At 48.6% G+C, this 18097-nt stretch overlaps 1 protein-coding gene across 4 annotated transcripts in view; it reads left to right on the top strand.

Moving 5' to 3' along the window:
* The window catches only part of EIF2AK3 (eukaryotic translation initiation factor 2 alpha kinase 3), a 394300-nt gene that overhangs the window by 188145 nt on the left and 188058 nt on the right, over positions 1–18097 (top strand). For 2 of the 4 annotated variants that reach the window (XM_069632206.1, XM_069632204.1), the window contains exon 9: positions 16739–16861. The exons of 1 other annotated variant lie outside the window; for it this stretch is intronic. In XM_069632206.1, the coding sequence (XP_069488307.1) occupies positions 16739–16861 (123 nt within the window). The remainder of the gene's footprint in view (positions 1–16738; positions 16862–18097) is intronic. One more of the 4 variants, XM_069632205.1, reaches the window with a different exon arrangement.

Genomic DNA, 18097 nt, shown 5'->3' with positions numbered 1-18097 from the left:
GGGTGCCGTTTGCACTTTTTATGAGTATGCCTTTTTTGCTGATTGAAGCCATCCAGACTTAAGGTGATTGCTCCGTCTCGCCTGAGCGTGATTGCTCCGTCTTGCCTGAGAGTGATAGTTCCTATTTAGAGCAAGAAGAGGAACAACCTTCTGGCCCTAACGATCCTTTCCAATATTAAGGTTGCATCTAAATAATGACTTGCCTTCACACCCTTCAAGGTGTTCTTAAGTGGCTGATAGCGTATATTGCCAATAGTTTATCATAAGTATTTGTACACATGAATCTGAGTCCCTTGGGCCACTACTTGTGGAACTGACTCTCCGCATGATGGTCGTATTGGTTGGTACGGTCTCCCAAGTGGCTAGCAGTGAACTAGAGCTCCTAGACAGTTGACATCCCAAGCTAGAGATTTTCTTTTTTTTGGGAGGCTGGTATTCAGTCTTTTGTTTGGGTAGTGTTCAGGCCATAGGGCTTATGCAACTTCTTTTCATACACCCAGGGAACCTGTCCCCTCTGACAGTAGAATCCACTTGGTCCCATGCCCGTTTCACGTCCTTTCAAATGGCAGCGCTCTGATCGAGTAGCCACTCTTCACTTATGTTACCTGGAGCTTGTCAATCCAATAACTATTAAGGTGCTTTAGTCATTTCCCCCATTGCCTGGATTTCAGTATTGCTCAAAACCATATTGTTCCTGGTGCTCATCAACTTTCTTGTCCTTTTGGCCTATCGTTTTCCTTTGTTCAAAAGAATAGGGTCTCACATGGTTGATATTATTGTTGAAAATAAAACGATAAAACTGCATTTGGGAGACCTTCGCCGCCGCCACTCAGCTCACGTAGCATCTAAACAGATTAAATGATGTCCGGTTGCAAGCTACTAGCAAGACATAAGTCACTTTGACTCTGGCTTGAATGCCAGTTTTACATTAGCACACAGCACACCATTTCTCACTTGCAAGAGGGAGTTTTCCCGTGCTAATTTTTAATGGCATGTGCACACTGTGTCTTGATCCATCCTGCAAGAGAGATGGCAACAGTAGATCACCCCCACAGATGATATCTTAGAAGTCCTGCTTGAAGTTGTAGCACAGAGACTAGTACTCTGACAACTGATTATTCCACTCATAAGCTTTCTGAGATTACTTACACATACTTTATTACTAAACGAGACTCTTATGCGACACGTTTGTAGTTGCATGTGTGGTTGCTCTATTGATGTGGGATAATTTATTGTAGCTCTACTGTTGGTGTTTGCCTTCTTATGAGTGGTCATAAAATGTATATATCATGGTTATGTGTTTCTTTTGGTTCTAGAGCAGAGTGCGAGTGTGCCACGACTTTGTTTATGTTGTGCCCTGTTCTTTTATTTGCTTTGGTGTCTCAGATGTTCGCAGCTCCTGGGTAACATGCATAAAACAATGAGCACTACCTTGGTGAAGAGTAAGCATAATGCATAGCGTGCAACACACCTCTTGCAAACTAAAACCTTTTCTGTTTAAATTTGACCTGTACTTAAAATATCTTCTAGCGGTTTCATAATGTACTGTTGTACACATTCACAAACACACAATGCCACATGAGTATATTTGCACTGCATGAATTGTCCAGGGGAGTCAAAGTAGCTCCTAGTAGTAGTTTCTATAGCTAGTAAGCCAGGCTCTTGCAGGTGAACTGGAGCTGCTTGCAAAATCATTACCAAAATAAACATTAATAGTAGAGCTCGGTCACTTTGACACTGCTCTAATGGTGGCACTGATCCAAACCTATCCATAGAGCTCTCTTGGTGGAATCTGGTGTTTGTTCCCCCTTTTTCTGATGGGAGTACCTACATGTTTTTTCTGAGTGAAAGTAGCTATAACACCATTTATTTGTAGGTCTGCCTCTAGAGTTTGATGAGCCTGTGCTTTTGTTTTGTTGTGTAAACAAATAGGCCAGTGCTTCAATCAATTTAAAAAATGTTTTTAAAAGTTTTAAAAATCCATTGTGACTTATGGTTTTCTTCTCACTGGAATAAATCCCTAAGATGCCCACCAACACAAGAAAGATGGGACATCCTATTAGAAAAACTGGATACCCTCTAATGTACACACATGTACAGGACTGGAAGTCCAATCTTTGCACAGCGACATTTTTCCCCTGATGTGGGTATTTGACTCCCCCCTCCCCCCCTAATGAGTCCTTCTCTCAGGTTTCATCATTTCTGCGAATAGCAACTGTGAGGGGACCCCAAGTATCTTGGCTGTGTGAGATCCATGGTCTGCAGTAGCCTTTGTAAACTCCAGTGGGATGTTACGGAGGTTATTCCACAACCTTCTGCTGAGAGATGTGAAGAGACATATGGCTGAAAGAACAGGTTATTCACCAAATTAGACCAAAACTATCCCAGTGAGTAACATGAAGCAGTCAAGTACATAGTCTGATGGGCAATAAAATGCACCACACATAATAAGTTATGTTGCAAGTGAAGGGTTTCACCATAGATTCCACCTCTTCTCAGGGAACTGTAAGGAAGGCATGGTATCAAAGTAAGACAGACATAAGTGATCACAGTTCAAGGGTGTTTATGAAACTGTAACCTAAATCTAGATGGGTGTAAGCTACGACCATCAAATACAGTCCTAGTAAAGTCTAGTCAAATAAAAAGGGCCTATACTAAAAAACCCATTGCCAATCCTTAACACTATGCTACAAAATAGTGTGGGATAATGTTTCACAAGAAAAGAAGTGTTCACAAAATAAGTCAGGATGTTATGGCAGGGGTCTCCCTTCCCCACGTTTTTAGCACGGGACAAGGCGGGACTCTTGAGCACAGCACACGCCTGGGCTTCTCTGGCACAAGCTTAAAGTTCCTTTTCTCTGTATGAAGGCCTTCTGTGCCCAAGTCTCTTCTCATGCAAAAGGCCTGGTATGCAAAAACCCACAAAAAAAAGTTCCTCTGCAAATCTTCATGTCGGGTGATTAACCTTCACCCTTAGATTACCCCCTCAGCCGGGCTCTGATCCTTCTTTCAGCGTCAACCTCCCAAAGCACTTCCAATGGGCGATCTAGTCTCGCTGGGTTACTCTGTTAACCTATTGCAAGTGCGGGCTATAAGAAAATTGCAGTAGCGTTCCCCTCAGCCGGGCGCAAACGCCTGTTTCACAATTTCCTCAGTCGGATTCACAATTTCAGAATCGTGAAAACTTCTGTGATATTTCAAGAACTTTCGATTGTACAAGGGGTTTGGCTTGACACTTTGGATGTCAGTCCGATAATAGGAGGCTACAGTGAAACAATGGAAGACACGGCAGTCACGAGGAGGAACAAAGATATAAACAACAGTTTATTCGTACTCTAGCACGGACTGACTTTTCAAATGCACAACACACAATTGATATTTATTTTTTATTTGATACTTATTAAAAGCATAAGAAAGTGAGCCTCAACTTGTGGGCATACAGATACTATATACAGTTCCACAATATCATGACTAATTAGGGCTAGCTCATCACGTGATATTTACTTGTGACCTAAAGACCCATGTATGTGGGCCATTCTCCATGGTAACATGTGCTCGAGCTCTCCATGACATCTGCAGACTATTTTACTGTCTGGGAAGTGGAGCAACAAGGATTTAGGAAGATATTGTGTTCTTCAGTACAAAGTAACATTCTTTGTGCTCCTTTATCTATGTTTTACTAAGCTAAAAGTTCAGTCTGCATGTCTACTCAGTAGTTTGTTCATTTTAGCAACAGAATATGCTGTAAATCGTGCTTCGCTTTAATAGTCTTGATGGCACGTTCACAATTGGGCAGCGGAAAACAAGACAGTCAGGAAAGACAGAATGGCACCTAATTTACAGATTAGCTATGTTCGTGCCAGTGCTGCAAGGTTCTCTGTTGCAGAGGTCTGTGTGCTCAGTAATTCTTAGCATTCCTTTGTGGGGGCAGTTTTCAAGGAAGCTTCCGAAGCAGTGACTGCACGCTTTCACTGCGTTCAGAATGAGAACTAGAGTATGGGAGCAAAGCAGCCAGGATGGCGTTTTTGGACATTGCGATGGCGCAGTCCATTGTGTATGTTAAATGTTTGTGTATGTGCTTAGGCCAACATTATAAAGGAAAATATCTACTTTTACAGCCCGACCACCTTCCCTATGGCCTCTTGGACTAGTTTCAAAACGTTCAGCTCAACAGTCTTTGTTCAGGAGAGGGGGTACCAGCCAGAGACCTTCGAATGAGGGCCCATGTGGTGCCAGCCGACTCTCTCTGGTACCAAGTTCGTTCATAAAGACTTCTGTCTATTTATCTTCCTAATGTTGCCACTGCAACCTTCAGCCTAACGCAGTCCGGTTCACTATCGGGGTCTTCCGACTCACCGGCTGTATAGAACTCGTTGACAGTTTCTTTTGCCGCTGTAGTCAAGGACGGTACCATGATGTCAACCTCATCTCCCCGCCCTGGCTATCAGTGTGGGAGGGTTTCATGTACCGCTGACATCAGTCACACCATTTGCCAGCTGCAATTCCGGGTCTTATGTTTCTTTTGTCAAAGGCTTCGCAGGTCTGGTTTGAAAAGGGAAAGGGCAACTCCCTCCTTGACGTCCTTTCAGGTCTCGCCGCCTTTCCCCTCCGTTTTGAACTGGCGTCCTGGAATAGCTGCTTCCTTGTGTGTTCGGCCTTGCTCAGAGTGTGCTGTTGGGCTCCGCCTTTTTTCCTTATGGGGAAGACCAAGGGCAGTCTGGTGTGTGTAGTTTTCGGCAATTGCCTGACTCTGCCTAACCCTTGTGTTGGCACATGTCAGGTTAACGGATCTGGTATTAGTCCGTTGCCGCTCACGGTGTTAGAAAGTGTTAGTGTTGGAAAAGGGCCAGGGTAGAGTTTCTAAAAATCCTACTGGACAAGGTGGGGAAAAGGTGTCATAAGGCAGGGGATACCGCGTCCCACTTAGACTCGCCTAAAACGACCCTCCTCCGCCCCATCCAGGTAATCCTCCTGCACTGGTCCACCCCCAGGAACTGGATCCAATAGCGATGGCCATGCCTGGCCACCTGGATGACGGATCCCCGGGGACTAGCGGGTGAGACACCTTCAGGTTTCTCACTTAACACAGTTAAGGAGGCCAATGTAACAAGAACAAAGCCTATATGTGTTCCTGAAAGTATGGACAAATATTGCGACTTAATCAAAACAGGACCATGGGGCCAACAAAACAAACGGTAAACATGGACAAGCAGTACTGGGCCTTTCTAGGTTCCAGTTCAACACAGAAAGAAGTAGAAACAATGGTAACCACCAGTGGACCCCATTACTTTCTAGCATAGTCTGAACTGCAGTGATCTATTAATGTATAATGCATTCTAGGTTCTCATAAAATGTCTTTGTCATAAAATCTCAATGGCCCGAGGGGGAACCAGAAGAAAAAAATACCCTACTTCAGCTCAGTACCTTTTGTAAGTCACTTTGAAGGAGTTTATAGAATTCCACGATGGGAATTAGATGGGACAAATTCCATACTTCTACTATGGCTATGGGGAAGAGTCAGTTGAGTTATTTCTACCCCACAGGTGCAGCCGAAGAGGTAACCAGTGAGACGGGTGGCTGATGGGGAAAGCACAAGGCCCACTGTAGACCATGAATTACAGTGCTGCGGTGGGAGCAGGGAGGGCTTAGAGCCATACTACTCCCATACCCATGCAACATATGAGAACAGAACAAACTATGGGATCAGGACCAGTTGAGACTGGACAGGTATTCACCGCGCTTGTTGCTCCGATTTGGGTCTTGTTGGCTGTATTTAAGGGCTCAGTGCAGAAGGACACAAGCCTGCGACCCAGCAAAAGAAAGCACAACAAAAAGGGCATTTTAAAGACTACTGAGCTAGGAGGATATGCAGAAACTGGATCAGCAAACAGGAGCATGCATGAACCCAACATGGTTACAGCTCAGCCCAAAGGAGCTGAGGGTGCAGCTACCAACCAGGAAAGTTTCCCCTAATTGTGGTACTGACTAGAGGCGAAACCGCGATGGCCCATAACAGAACCGAGCCTGAGCAGCAGCAAGCCAGGGATCCTGTACTTTCGACACTTAGGATTTTACTATAAGCACCCGCAAGGACAGGCAGCCTAACCAGCCAGACTGCACCTGGATGCAAACCAGCTGTGGGCTGGATAACACCGGAAAGGAAGGAACGGACTACATGGGCAAAGGAGCCAGGGTACAACCAGTGGGGCCAAGTCGGGATCTTCAACAGCAGGCCGTCTTCCAGCAATCTTCAGGGTTTTATGTCATTACAACAAAACAAATGACTTCATTTTAATTTTCTTTGTGTAATTCCTTTCTAAGTGGGCTGTCCTCTCCTCCTCCCTCCTCGCCTCGACCGCTCAACTCCACCTTCTTGTAGACTTTAACATCCACCTGGATGCTTTCAGTCCATCCTCTGGACTCTTTTGTGACCTCTGCGACTTTCTTTTCTCACCTCTGGCCCGACACACTGTGCGGGGCACACGCTGGATGTTCTGATCTCCTCAGACCTCCCCCTCTCTCCCTCTCACCACTCCTCCCCCTCTCTCCCTCTCACCACTCCTCTTTCCTGGGGTGATCACTTTCTCCTTTCCTCCCATCTCTTCCTCTCTGCCCCCAGGCCAAACCAACTCCAGCACTGCCACCTACCTTCTCGGCCACCAGACCCATGAAGTGTGTGTCTGTTGCAGATTTTGCTGCCCCTTTCTCTCCCCCTACTCCTCCTCTGGCTGACACACATCTTGACACAGCCCTTTCGAAGGGATTGTGTCCTCCGACGTATTCCTTATCTTAGATTCCTTATCTTAGATAGAAATCCTTCAGCTTTGCTGGCCTCGGAAAATTTTTTCGCCAGAGGGCGCTGCGCGTCGATGATCGCCGAGTCGATGACCCTCGACGGCCTCCGTGCCGACGTCGACGTCATCCTGCCTATAAAGGCCGCGCGCAGCGTCCGTTGCTCAGTTCCGTTTTTCCGCGCTTCGTTGTGCCTCGGAACACCGTTGCTCAGTTCTCGTCAAGATAACGTATATAATAACTACTATTTACCTCGATATCGATGGCATCCTCCTCCGACCCGACGACCCCTCGGTCCGGTTTCAAAAAGTGCCGAGACTGCGGGAAGAAAATGTCGTTGACGGACCCTCACAGGGTCTGTTTGTGGTGTCTGGGAATCACGCACCAGAGTTCGGAGTGTGAGGAATGCCTTTCCATGACGGCGAAAGCCTTGAAGGAGCGTAGGGGGAAGCTCGAGAGAGGTAGGTCAACTTTAACTTCCTCGAAAGCTTCTTCGGTAGAGTCGAGACGTTCGTCTCCTCACCATAAAAAAACACTCTCGATCTAGATCACGAAGTGGCTCCCACCACTCGTCGACATCGAGACACTCGAAGAAGAGACGTAGGAGATCCCCTTCGTCATCTTCGTCGAGTTCTCCTGAGAGAGTTCATTGCCCCACAAAACGCAGCTCGCAAGCTGAGTGGGAGGAATTCAGGAAAAAGATGCTAAGCGTCTTCGAGAAAGCGGCCTCGTCCCCCTCGAAGACAGCTGAGGGTGATACCCCGGGTAAAAAACCCAAAAAATCTAAACGCCGCGAGTCGCAGTACCCGGCGGAAAAGTCAACCCGAAAGCGCCTCGAGCCATCGGGAGATAAAGCATCATCGACGCCATCGTCGAAAACTCCTTCGAAACAGAGGTCGGCGCCATCGACGCCGTTGTCGAAGGATTCATCGGCGCATCAGTCGATCGAGTCGACGCCGACGTCGACGCCGATATCGACGCCGGTGAAGGAAATAACCACGGCTACTCCACAGCCAACGGTTAGACAAAAGACCTCCGACTCGACGCCGAGAACGTCGACGTCGTTCTCGAGCAGGACTCCGATCCTTTCGAGTTCTTCGAGGCCTAGTACACATTTCTCGACGCTTTTCACGGCGCCTTCGAGTACTTTCACGTCGGTGTCGACGACATCGACGTTTTCAAGGCCTGTGATGATGGCTCCTTCTGCATTGGAAATGGGGTTTATACCATTCCAAAAACCAATGTATCCCCCTTTAACCTCGATTTTTGAGGAAAGGGAGGATTCAGACCAAGATATTGATTTACAGAGGACCACATCACCAGAGCCAGAGACTTTCGCCTCTGAGGAAGGAAGATTAAAAAATCTTCAGGATGCACTTCAGGAAGCTAGTGGCTTGGACACTTCTCCTGAAGCAGAATTTATCAAACCAGACCCAGGAGAACATGCGGAGACTCCATATAGAGCTCTGATGTCTAGAATCATAGAATTTATGGGTTGGTCTGCACCTTCTCCTGCCTTTCAGCAGGATGACCTCACTGACATACTGGACAAGGGCCCACAGGAGGATCCTGTGGTTCCATTTCACTCTGCTCTACAGAGAAGGATTTTGACAAACTGGGAAACGCCAGAAATTATCCCGGCAGTAAATAAAAAACTGTCAACAAAATACAGGGTGGCTAGTTCTGACCCTGAATATTTGTCAAAACACCCTACTCCTGAGAGCTTGGTTGTACAGGCTGCAACCTCATCAGGCAGCACATCTGCATACCCCACTGCTCCGCAGGATAGGGATGACAAAAAGTATGATGCCATGGCTAAGAAGGTTTTTTCTGCCTGTAGCATGGCGTTAAAGTCTATTAACGCGACCTGTACGCTCGCTAGGTTCAGCCACACCCTTTGGGAGTGCGCTTCATCAGCGGCTGACTGCCTCCAAGAAGGAGAGGAAAGGGACGCATTTTTAAACATCATCAGGGATGGTAAAGATGCGATGTGCGAGACCCTACAAACTGGCCTAGATTCTGCTGACAGTATCAGCAGGGCCATGGCGGCAAGTACCACAATCCGCAGGCATGCGTGGTTGAGGAAGTCTGGTTTTGCCTCTGACGTGCAGACCAGGCTTTTGAATATGCCCTTTGACGGTTCTACCCTCTTTGGAAAGAAGGCGGATGACAGTTTGGAGAAACTGCAAACGTCCAAGGCAGCAGCCAAGTCATTGGGAGCTGCTATCCGTCAGAATACCTTTCGTCCTTCGGGATCATCGTGGAGAGGACGGTCCTTTCGTTACTATTCCTCATATGGAAGGGGCAGGGGACGACCGGCTCAAAGAGGCCAAGGAAGATTTACCCGTGGTGGACGGGGTAGGGGAAAGAAAGCCGCACCCGCAGGAGCAGGAGCCACTTTACCTTCGGCAACTGCATCAGCCGCTTCAAAACCACTCTGAGGTCTCCCCTCACAGAACACCAGTAGGGGGCAGGTTAACTCACCATCTGACGGAATGGCAGGCTATTACGTCAGATGCTTGGGCTCTGGAGACAGTGGCCCAAGGTTACTGCCTGCCCTTCCTACATATCCCTCAGAGTCATCCACCGGGGAACAACCCTTTGAAGCTTCCAGATCCGCTCCTCTTGCAGGAGGTTTTAGACCTGCTAGAGAAAGGTGCCATAGAACTGGTACCTGTAGCGGAAAGGAACAAGGGTTGGTACTCCCCCTACTTCATAATACCGAAGAAGGACGGAGGACTGAGACCCATCTTAGACTTACGGGAATTGAACAAATTCCTCCGAAAGGACAAGTTCAAGATGGTGACTCTCTCTCAGATCCTTCAGGCCCTCCAGCTTCAGGACTGGTTGGTATCTCTAGACCTCCAGGACGCTTATTTCCATGTGCCGATCCATCCCAGGCACAGGAGATACCTGAGGTTCGCAATTGGCAGCTCTCATTATCAATTTCGAGTTCTGCCATTTGGGCTAACCTCCGCCCCGAGGGTCTTTACCAAGCTAATGTCGGTTGTGGCTGCAAGTCTAAGGAGGGAAGGGATTCATGTCTACCCTTACCTAGACGATTGGTTGATCAGAGCTGTATCTTCGGAACAGGCTCAGAGACAACTAGATTATGTTTGCCACTTCCTTCACAAGCTGGGCTTCTCCCTCAATTTAAAGAAGTCACAGATGATACCATCACAGAGACTCCAATTCATTGGAGCAGTCCTGGACACTTCCCTGGGAAAAGCCTTGCCACCAGAGGTGAGGGCTCGAGATATTCTGCAGATGGTCATCAGATTTCAGAATGCCCAATATCTCCCAGCCTACGACTTTCTGAGGTTGCTAGGCCTCATGGCATCCTGCATATTCCTCGTGCCGGAGGCTCGCCTGAGAATGAGATCCCTCCAGTGGGCACTGAGAACTCAGTGGTCACAGTTCTCAGGAAGGATGACAGATCTCCTTCGGATCCCGGTCAAAGTAGCCCGAGACCTTCAGTGGTGGGCCTGTCGGGAGAACATCCTGAAAGGAGAAATGTTTTGGCAACCATGGCCGGAGATAACAGTAGTCACGGATGCCTCACTCACGGGGTGGGGAGCTCACGCCAACGACTTGACCATCAGCGGTCGTTGGTCTCCATCGGAGTCCAAACTACATATCAACCTGTTGGAGCTGAGAGCCATCAGACTAGCGCTGAAGGCTTTTCTGCCGTCTGTACGGGGAAGAAACGTCCTAATAATGACGGACAATACAGTGGCCATGCACTACCTCAACAAAAGAGGAGGCGTAGGCTCACTACCACTGTGCAGAGAGGCGATGCAGCTCTGGTTTTGGGCAATTCAGGAAGGAATCTCTCTATCGGCAATTCACCTAGCCGGAGAGAAGAACTTGACAGCGGACGCTCTGAGCAGGCAGAGCACAGTCTCTCACGAGTGGGAGATAGCTCAGGAAGTCCTTCAAGAGATCTTCGCCCTTTGGGGAACCCCTCAAGTGGATCTGTTCGCCACCAGTATCAACAGGAAGTGCGACAGATTTTGCTCAAGGGAATTTCCCCCGAGAGGAGCTCTAGGAGATGCGTTCGTAGTGGACTGGGAGTTCCCACTTCTGTACGCGTTCCCTCCGGTCCCTGTCATTCCTCAAATGATCAGGAGGTTGAGAAGGTTTCGGAAGACCATGATCCTAATTGCCCCGGATTGGGCCAGGAGAACGTGGTACCCGGACCTTCTAGACATGTCCATCTGCCCTCCAATTCGACTGCCATACAGAGAGGATCTTCTCTCGCAGAAGGAAGGTCAGGTTCTCCATCCAGCCATCAAGACCCTCAACCTTCACGCTTGGTGTCTGAAAGGTTGAGGTACAAGGATTGGGACCTTCCGGATGATGTTATGGAGGTGTTGCTTTCGGCCAGAAGGCCGGCAACTAAAACTCTATACCGCTGCCGTTGGAACAAATTTTGCAGCTGGTGCAGAGAAAAGAATATTGAACCCTTTTCTTGTGGTACACCTATGGTGTTGTCATTCTTACTTTACCTGGCTAATTCAGGCCTACAGGTTGGCACAATTAAGGGCTATCTCGCAGCGCTATCAATCTTTAAGCGCACTGCAGAGGAGCCTTCATACTTCAAAATTCCATTGGTAATACAATACCTAAAAGGATTAACTAATGTTTATCCCCCGAAACCTTTTCAAGTTCCCTTATGGGATTTAAACCTAATTTTAAACTTCCTAAAGGGTGCCCCTTTTGAACCACTACACTCTTGTTCATTGAAGCTTCTCACCCTCAAAACTGTTTTGCTAATAGCATTGACATCTGCTAGAAGGGTTAGCGAGTTGCAAGCCTTATCGTGTAAACCTCCACATACAATCTTTTACAAGGACAAAGTTGTTCTTCAGGTGAAGCCTAACTTCCTCCCGAAGGTAGTCTCGGAGTTTCACATCACTCAGAAGATTATATTACCTTCTTTCTACCCTCCTCCTCATCCGGGGAAGGAGGAAGAGAGACTGCACAGGCTGGACCCTAAGCGAGCCTTGAGCTTCTATATCAGCAGATTGGCTAAGATCAGACAAGCAGACCAACTCTTTGTAGGTTATGCAGGACATAAGTTGGGCCTTCCAATAACAAAACAAACCATCTCCAGATGGATTATTTTAGCCATTCTGGAGTGCTACAAATTGGCAGGAAAGGAGCCTCCTCAAAATCTAAGGGCTCATTCTACCAGGGGTATCGCAACATCCTCAGCCCTTCAAAGAGGGGTGCCAATTCGAGATATATGTGCGGCTGCCACATGGTCGTCCGCACATACATTTACCAAATTCTATAGCCTGGATTCCTCCTCTAGTCAAGAAACTAGATTCGGCAAGGCTGTGTTACACTCTGTCCATTCTGGAAGGGTAACATAACTTTTATTACTCCCGCCTCCAGTCACAATACCACTGCTATGGGAGTCTATCTAAGATAAGGAATACGTCGGAGGACACAATCCCTTCGAAGAACTAGTTACTCTTACCTTGTAACGTTCTTTCGATGGGATGTTCCTCCGACGTATTCCTTATCGACCCTCCCATCCATCCCCGCAGTATGACTTCCTGTGGGTTTGCAGCCTATGCTCCTTCAAGGTGATTAGTCTAATCCAAAAACATTACTGGGGACTACAAAACGGAACTGAGCAACGGACGCTGCGCGCGGCCTTTATAGGCAGGATGACGTCGACGTCGGCACGGAGGCCGTCGAGGGTCATCGACTCGGCGATCATCGACGCGCAGCGCCCTCTGGCGAAAAAATTTTCCGAGGCCAGCAAAGCTGAAGGATTTCTATCTAAGATAAGGAATCTAAGATAAGGAATACGTCGGAGGAACATCCCATCGAAAGAACGTTACAAGGTAAGAGTAACTAGTTCTTCCATGCTACACTCTTCTATCTCTGATACTCTTGATGTTCTTGCCCCTGTCATGAGGATCCGCTTGAAGCCCAAAGCCAAGTGCAACTCCTGGTATGACTCTGACCTCGTCACCCTTAAACACAGGTGCAGGGTGGCTGAGAGGAAATGGCTAGCTTCTTGTGCATCCTCTGACAAACTGGCCTGCTGCCTGCTCCAAAGGCAATAATGGCTCTTTCCGTACCAAGAAGAGCCCACATCCAAATACGTGTCTCTGCAGCATCTAACAACTCGGTCAAACACTTTAAAATTTGCAAGGAGCTGGCCAATCCTGCTGCAGTCTCTACCTCTCCTGTCTCCTCCCAGGCCCTCTGCACTGCCCTGGCTTCTCATTTAATCTCTCAAACTCAGGACATCCTGTCCACTCTCTCATCCTCTCCTACTCCTCCCTCTATTCTCTCCTCTACCTCCGGCCCCCTGTGGCCACCTCTCCTCCCTCCTTCTCTCTTTCCTCTGTTCTCCCCTGACGAGTTTTCTAGACAAATCCAATCTATGAAAGTCTCGTCAAAACCGGTTCTTCTCTGCTCTTCCAAAACCATCAAGGACCACATTGAGACCCTCAATCCTGCCTTGGCTGACTTCTGCAGCCATTCCTTCACCACTGGAGTCTTCCCCCCCCCCCCCGAAGCACTCACTTGTGCAACCTCTTCTTAAGAAACTCTCAGCTGACCCCTCCTGCCCGGCTAACTATCGCCCAATCTCCATCACTCCTTTCCTGGGCAAACTCCTGGAAAAGCTAGCCATCTCCCAGCTTAATCTTCACACTGAATCTGTTGGTTGTCCCCATGACCATCAGTCTGGATTCAGAGCAGCCAGAAGCACGGAAACTGCTCTACTGAACATCCGTGAAGACCTGCACTCTAACCTCGATTCTAATCTCTGCTCTGTTCTCATCTTACGCGATCTCTCGTCTGCCTTTGACACGGTCAACCATGCCATCCTGCTCAATCGTCTCTGTGATAACCTGGGCATGACCGATCAGACCCTGGCCTGGCTGACCTCTTTCCTCTCTGATTGACCCTCCCAGATCCAACTTGGGTCCTTCCTTTCCTCTGTCTTATTCTCTACCTCTGGTGTTCCCCAGGGGTCTAATATCTCTCCCTGACTTTTCAACCAATACCAGGCACGTCTTGCCCACCGCATTGCCGCTCTATGCTATGCAGATGACAGACAGCTCATGTTCATGCTCCCCTCTGCCACTTCTTCTCCCTCTCATCTCTGTCTGTCTGCTATCCAGGAGTGGTGTGCCGCCAATGATCTCTGCCTTGCCAGTAAGATGCCGATTATCCTAATCGGCAAACATGCACCCTCCTTTCCTGGTACTTTCTGGCCGGGCTCCCTTGGCCCTCTTCCTGCTCCCACCTGTGAGGCTAAGAACCTTGGGGTCATCTTCAACTCCACACTCTCCTTTTCTCCCCACATCTCAGACATCTCTAAGAAGTCAAACTACCAACTGCAACTCCTCTGATGTATTCTTCTTTTCCTCTCCTTCCCCCCGAAGCTCTGTCTCCAGAGCTCTGGTTCTCTCTAGGCTGGACTACTGCAACAGTCTTTCTAAATCTGCCTGCTTCTGCTCTCCGCCCTCTGCAACTCATCCAGAACAGGACTGCAAGACTTGTCCTTGGCCTCAAAACCACGGATCGTATCTCTCCAGCACTGAAATCTCTGCATTGGCTCCCAGTGGCTGCGAGGATTAAGTTCAAGACCCTTTGCATTGTCCACAAGGCCTTCTGAGGTCTGGGGCTTTATTACCTCCAACTCGCTCTTCGTAAATACCTTTCTACTTGAGCTCTTTTGCTCCTCCACCTCCAACTCCCTCAGGGTCAGTCGGTTCTCCAAGCAAAGAGTTGGTGGTAGATCTTTCTTTGGCTGGGGCCTCCCTCTGGAACAGCCTTCCTGCCTCTCTGAAACTTGAGGAGAACCATCTCCGGTTCCAGAAGCACCTCAAGACCTTCATCTTTGCTTCTGCCTTCTCTCTTCCTCTCCCCTGCTGATTCATGTCTGAAACTACACTGGTCACCTGGCTACCCTCTGATCTCGGGCCCAGGTCCCTGCCCACCCAGTTGCACACCCGCACTGCCTCCCGGCAAACCTTGCTATCTGTAACCCTACAGTCCCCTACCTGCACCTTGGACACCAGTCGTCTGCACTTTCCCTTGCGCCTGCCACCTGTTGGTCGCACTTCTTGTTGTGTTTTTTTTATTCCCATGTACAGCAATACCCTCCTCACCTCGCTCTTTTCCCCTCGCCTCTCCCATGCACTTGCGCGATCTCATTGTCTCTTGGCTTAGTAAGATCGATGTCTTTATCCTCCCTCTGTCCCCCTCCCTTGCCTCGTCGGGCCTTGAAACACTTGTGTATAGGCGCGTTATAAATGCCATATCATACATTACTTCGAATTTTTGGGAGGTGATTTCCCCCCCATGCTACCCCTTCACCTTCACTACAACCCAGACCCAAACCCCTCTCGATCTCCCGTTTACTCCTTAAGCCACACACACCTACAGAAAGTCACACAAAGTAAATTACAACAAAGTAATTTACTTTATGAAAACAACGGGAGACCCTCTTCAGGTAAGGATCAGGGGCAGATCTGAGAAATGCACATGGTCTTCCACTTACAGCACATTCCCCCACGGGCTGGCATCACACTCCAGACGTGTACACCAACGTGTAAAAACAGCCAAAAACATCAATTGCTGGGATGCCTCTGTATTTAATTTAATTGTTTTTTCATAATGCGCTTAATACCGGTTCAGTTTGGTTTCTAAGTGCGGATCCAGGATTCGAGCCTCTGTTGCTCTGCGTGGTCTTGCTTCCGAGACCCCACGTTTCCCCAGTGCTATCCTCTGTTTTTTAAACCAGTCTACACATGTTCAAACCAAGGCAACAGCAACCTGGGGTTCCTTTGGGGGTTCAGATTGGGCTTAGTTGAGTAGAAAACGGGCATTTGTGCCATGCTTCTCGGTCCACACAGACAAACGGATGGTGGAGACAAATAGGCCAAGAGCAGGGCTTCAATATATTTGTGCCCCAATGGCTACCATGATGGTGAACTGGGATCCTAAGGTGGAAAAATGTAACGGACACAAAATCACAGCTGCCACCAGCCTACTCCGCAGCACACTTACACCTGTGCCCTGGTAACCATATGGGCTACTAATGGCAGCACACCAGAAAGGGATTTGCAGCGAAAGGGGGATTTCAGTAGATGTCCTTCTACTCACAACAGCAAAGTAGAAAGACCATAGATACTGAATAACTAGTTCAAGGGGTTCAGAAAGGTATGAGAAAAGAATATTCAGACCTAACATATGGGGATAGCCTTCTGTGCCCGGGGGGGTTTCCCTTACCCGCAATGTCTAGGAAATTCCAATGCCTAGTCCAATGGCCAGGCATTTCTTTCTTTGGGTGAGTGGCCTACAGATGTGGGGGTGTAAGGTTATGGCTACTGCCTGCTTTGGAGAGCAAGGGTTATATTTACCAGAACCGGTGTAGAGGAGTCCCCATAATCCCGCCCTAAATGTATGACTGGGAGGTTCCTCCGGACGGAATGAACAAGTGTTCTGCAGCAGCTCACCATGAACACTTTAGGGCGATGTATGCATCTTTCGGTAGACTAGTCCTTCGTCCGTTGATCATCTAGGTTACCCTTCATCACTGAAGTATTTTGTTTTCCAAATATGTGCACAGAAGAGTTCCTGTTCCTATTTCCTTTCCTACAGTGCTGTCCTGGACTGCATGCTAGCTAGATCCGTATGTATTTCATGGAGTATTCTTCCCCCTTATTCGTAATCGAGTCGCTAGCTTCAGTAGGATCAAACAGTTGGCATCCGCTGTAAGGGGCTAAGAATCTTAAATAATGAAAAGTGCGAATGTGTGATGCTGATCTCCGAAGTGTAATCTCACCTGCACAGAATGAAGATTTGTAAGCAATACAACAGTGCGTTTTCTAATACCGGGCAGAAGCAGAGATTCGCTTCAAGTGTGAATTATTTTGACTGCCATTTGAAATGTGTGCCTTATTTCCAGCAGCTGCAGGCGTAAAGCTTGGAGTGGGAGCAAGATGGAAAATGCTGAGCCATCCAGAACCCAATGTAGCACCCGTCAGCTCAGCTGGAAGACCTTCCCACCATATTCCAGCCTTTCTTACTGGTACAGGCCTGTACTTTGTGTGTGTGCCACCTCCACCTCCACCATCCATCACAACACCTTTGTTAGGATTTTTAAATATTTATGGAGAGTCATTGTAGACACCGGCTTGAGGACTAGATCCATTTTGTGGTTTCAAAACGTGTAGTCTTACGTCCAATCCCCTTACCTCCATACTGTATGGGCGTCCCTCGCTAGGGATGGGAGACGGAACCTTTTTCAACAGAAGAAAATATTCTTCCCCTTTAAGTTTAGAGACGCGCAGGGGGCATGCTCTCCCCTGACTCTGCCCACTGGCGCCACTCCTCAGTCCTCTTTTTCCACTTCGATGGGAACAGACGGCTTTCACCAGCGCTCCTGGGTTTGGCTTCGGCCATGTGATTCCACATGCTCTTCCCCTGGATACGTCTTTTTTTTTTTGTCTTTTATCTTCTAATCCTAGTCTGGTACTGTGTCCTCTGGCACCACGTTCCTCCCGGCGCATTTTGATGTCCTTGGCTCCAGCAGGTGTCCAGCCTGCGAGAGGCTCTTCCCCTATGTCTGACCCCCACGCTCTTTTCCTCTGCTGCTTGGCCTCGACCACTGGCTGGGAAGATTGTATCGCGTGCAACGCGCTTGCACTGCGTGCTCTGAACAGGTTAACTCGGTGGAGGGAGCTTTTCGAGAAGTCGCCTCCAGAGAACTTGAAGAACTTCGTCAGACGCAAGTCAAGGCCCAAGGTAGGGCTGCTTTTTTCCATCGCACCCGCAAGGGCGACTCCTTTCCTAGCAAACGTCCGAGTGCGAGGGACCGTTCAGGATCTCACACCAGCACAGGCACCGAGGCTCATTCGGCTACCAACTGCCAGGCCGAGAGGGTCACTAGATCCTTCAGGAGACAGTTCTGAGGGACCGCAAGGTTCTTTTACCTGGTGTCTACCCAAGGGGCTATACCCAAATACTAGCATTATGTCTGGGGGGGGGCTCCTGCACGCAGCACATACAGCGACTCAGCCGAGGGATCCACGCCTACCAGGCATCAACCTGAGGTGCAGGGTAGGCCTCAAGCTCCACCACCAAGAGCTCAGGAGGAGGCCGGTCCCAGGGAGCCGGGCACCACGACGCAGGCACGTGCATGCAGCTTGACAAGATGGCCACCGTGCCAGACAAGATGGCCACTCTTCTGTCACCATCCCCGTTCAGGGAGCAGGTAGGAGATAGTGTCCAGGTGGGACTGGTCTTCACCAGGTATGTGGCCTAC

Source organism: Ambystoma mexicanum, chromosome 6q (genome assembly GCF_040938575.1).
Source record: "Ambystoma mexicanum isolate Mex_15411 chromosome 6q, UKY_AmexF1_1, whole genome shotgun sequence".
In the NCBI taxonomy this organism is placed as follows: Eukaryota; Metazoa; Chordata; class Amphibia; order Caudata; family Ambystomatidae; genus Ambystoma; species Ambystoma mexicanum.
Note: the sequence above shows the minus strand (reverse complement) of the source record. Positions and strands in the feature narration are given on the sequence as shown.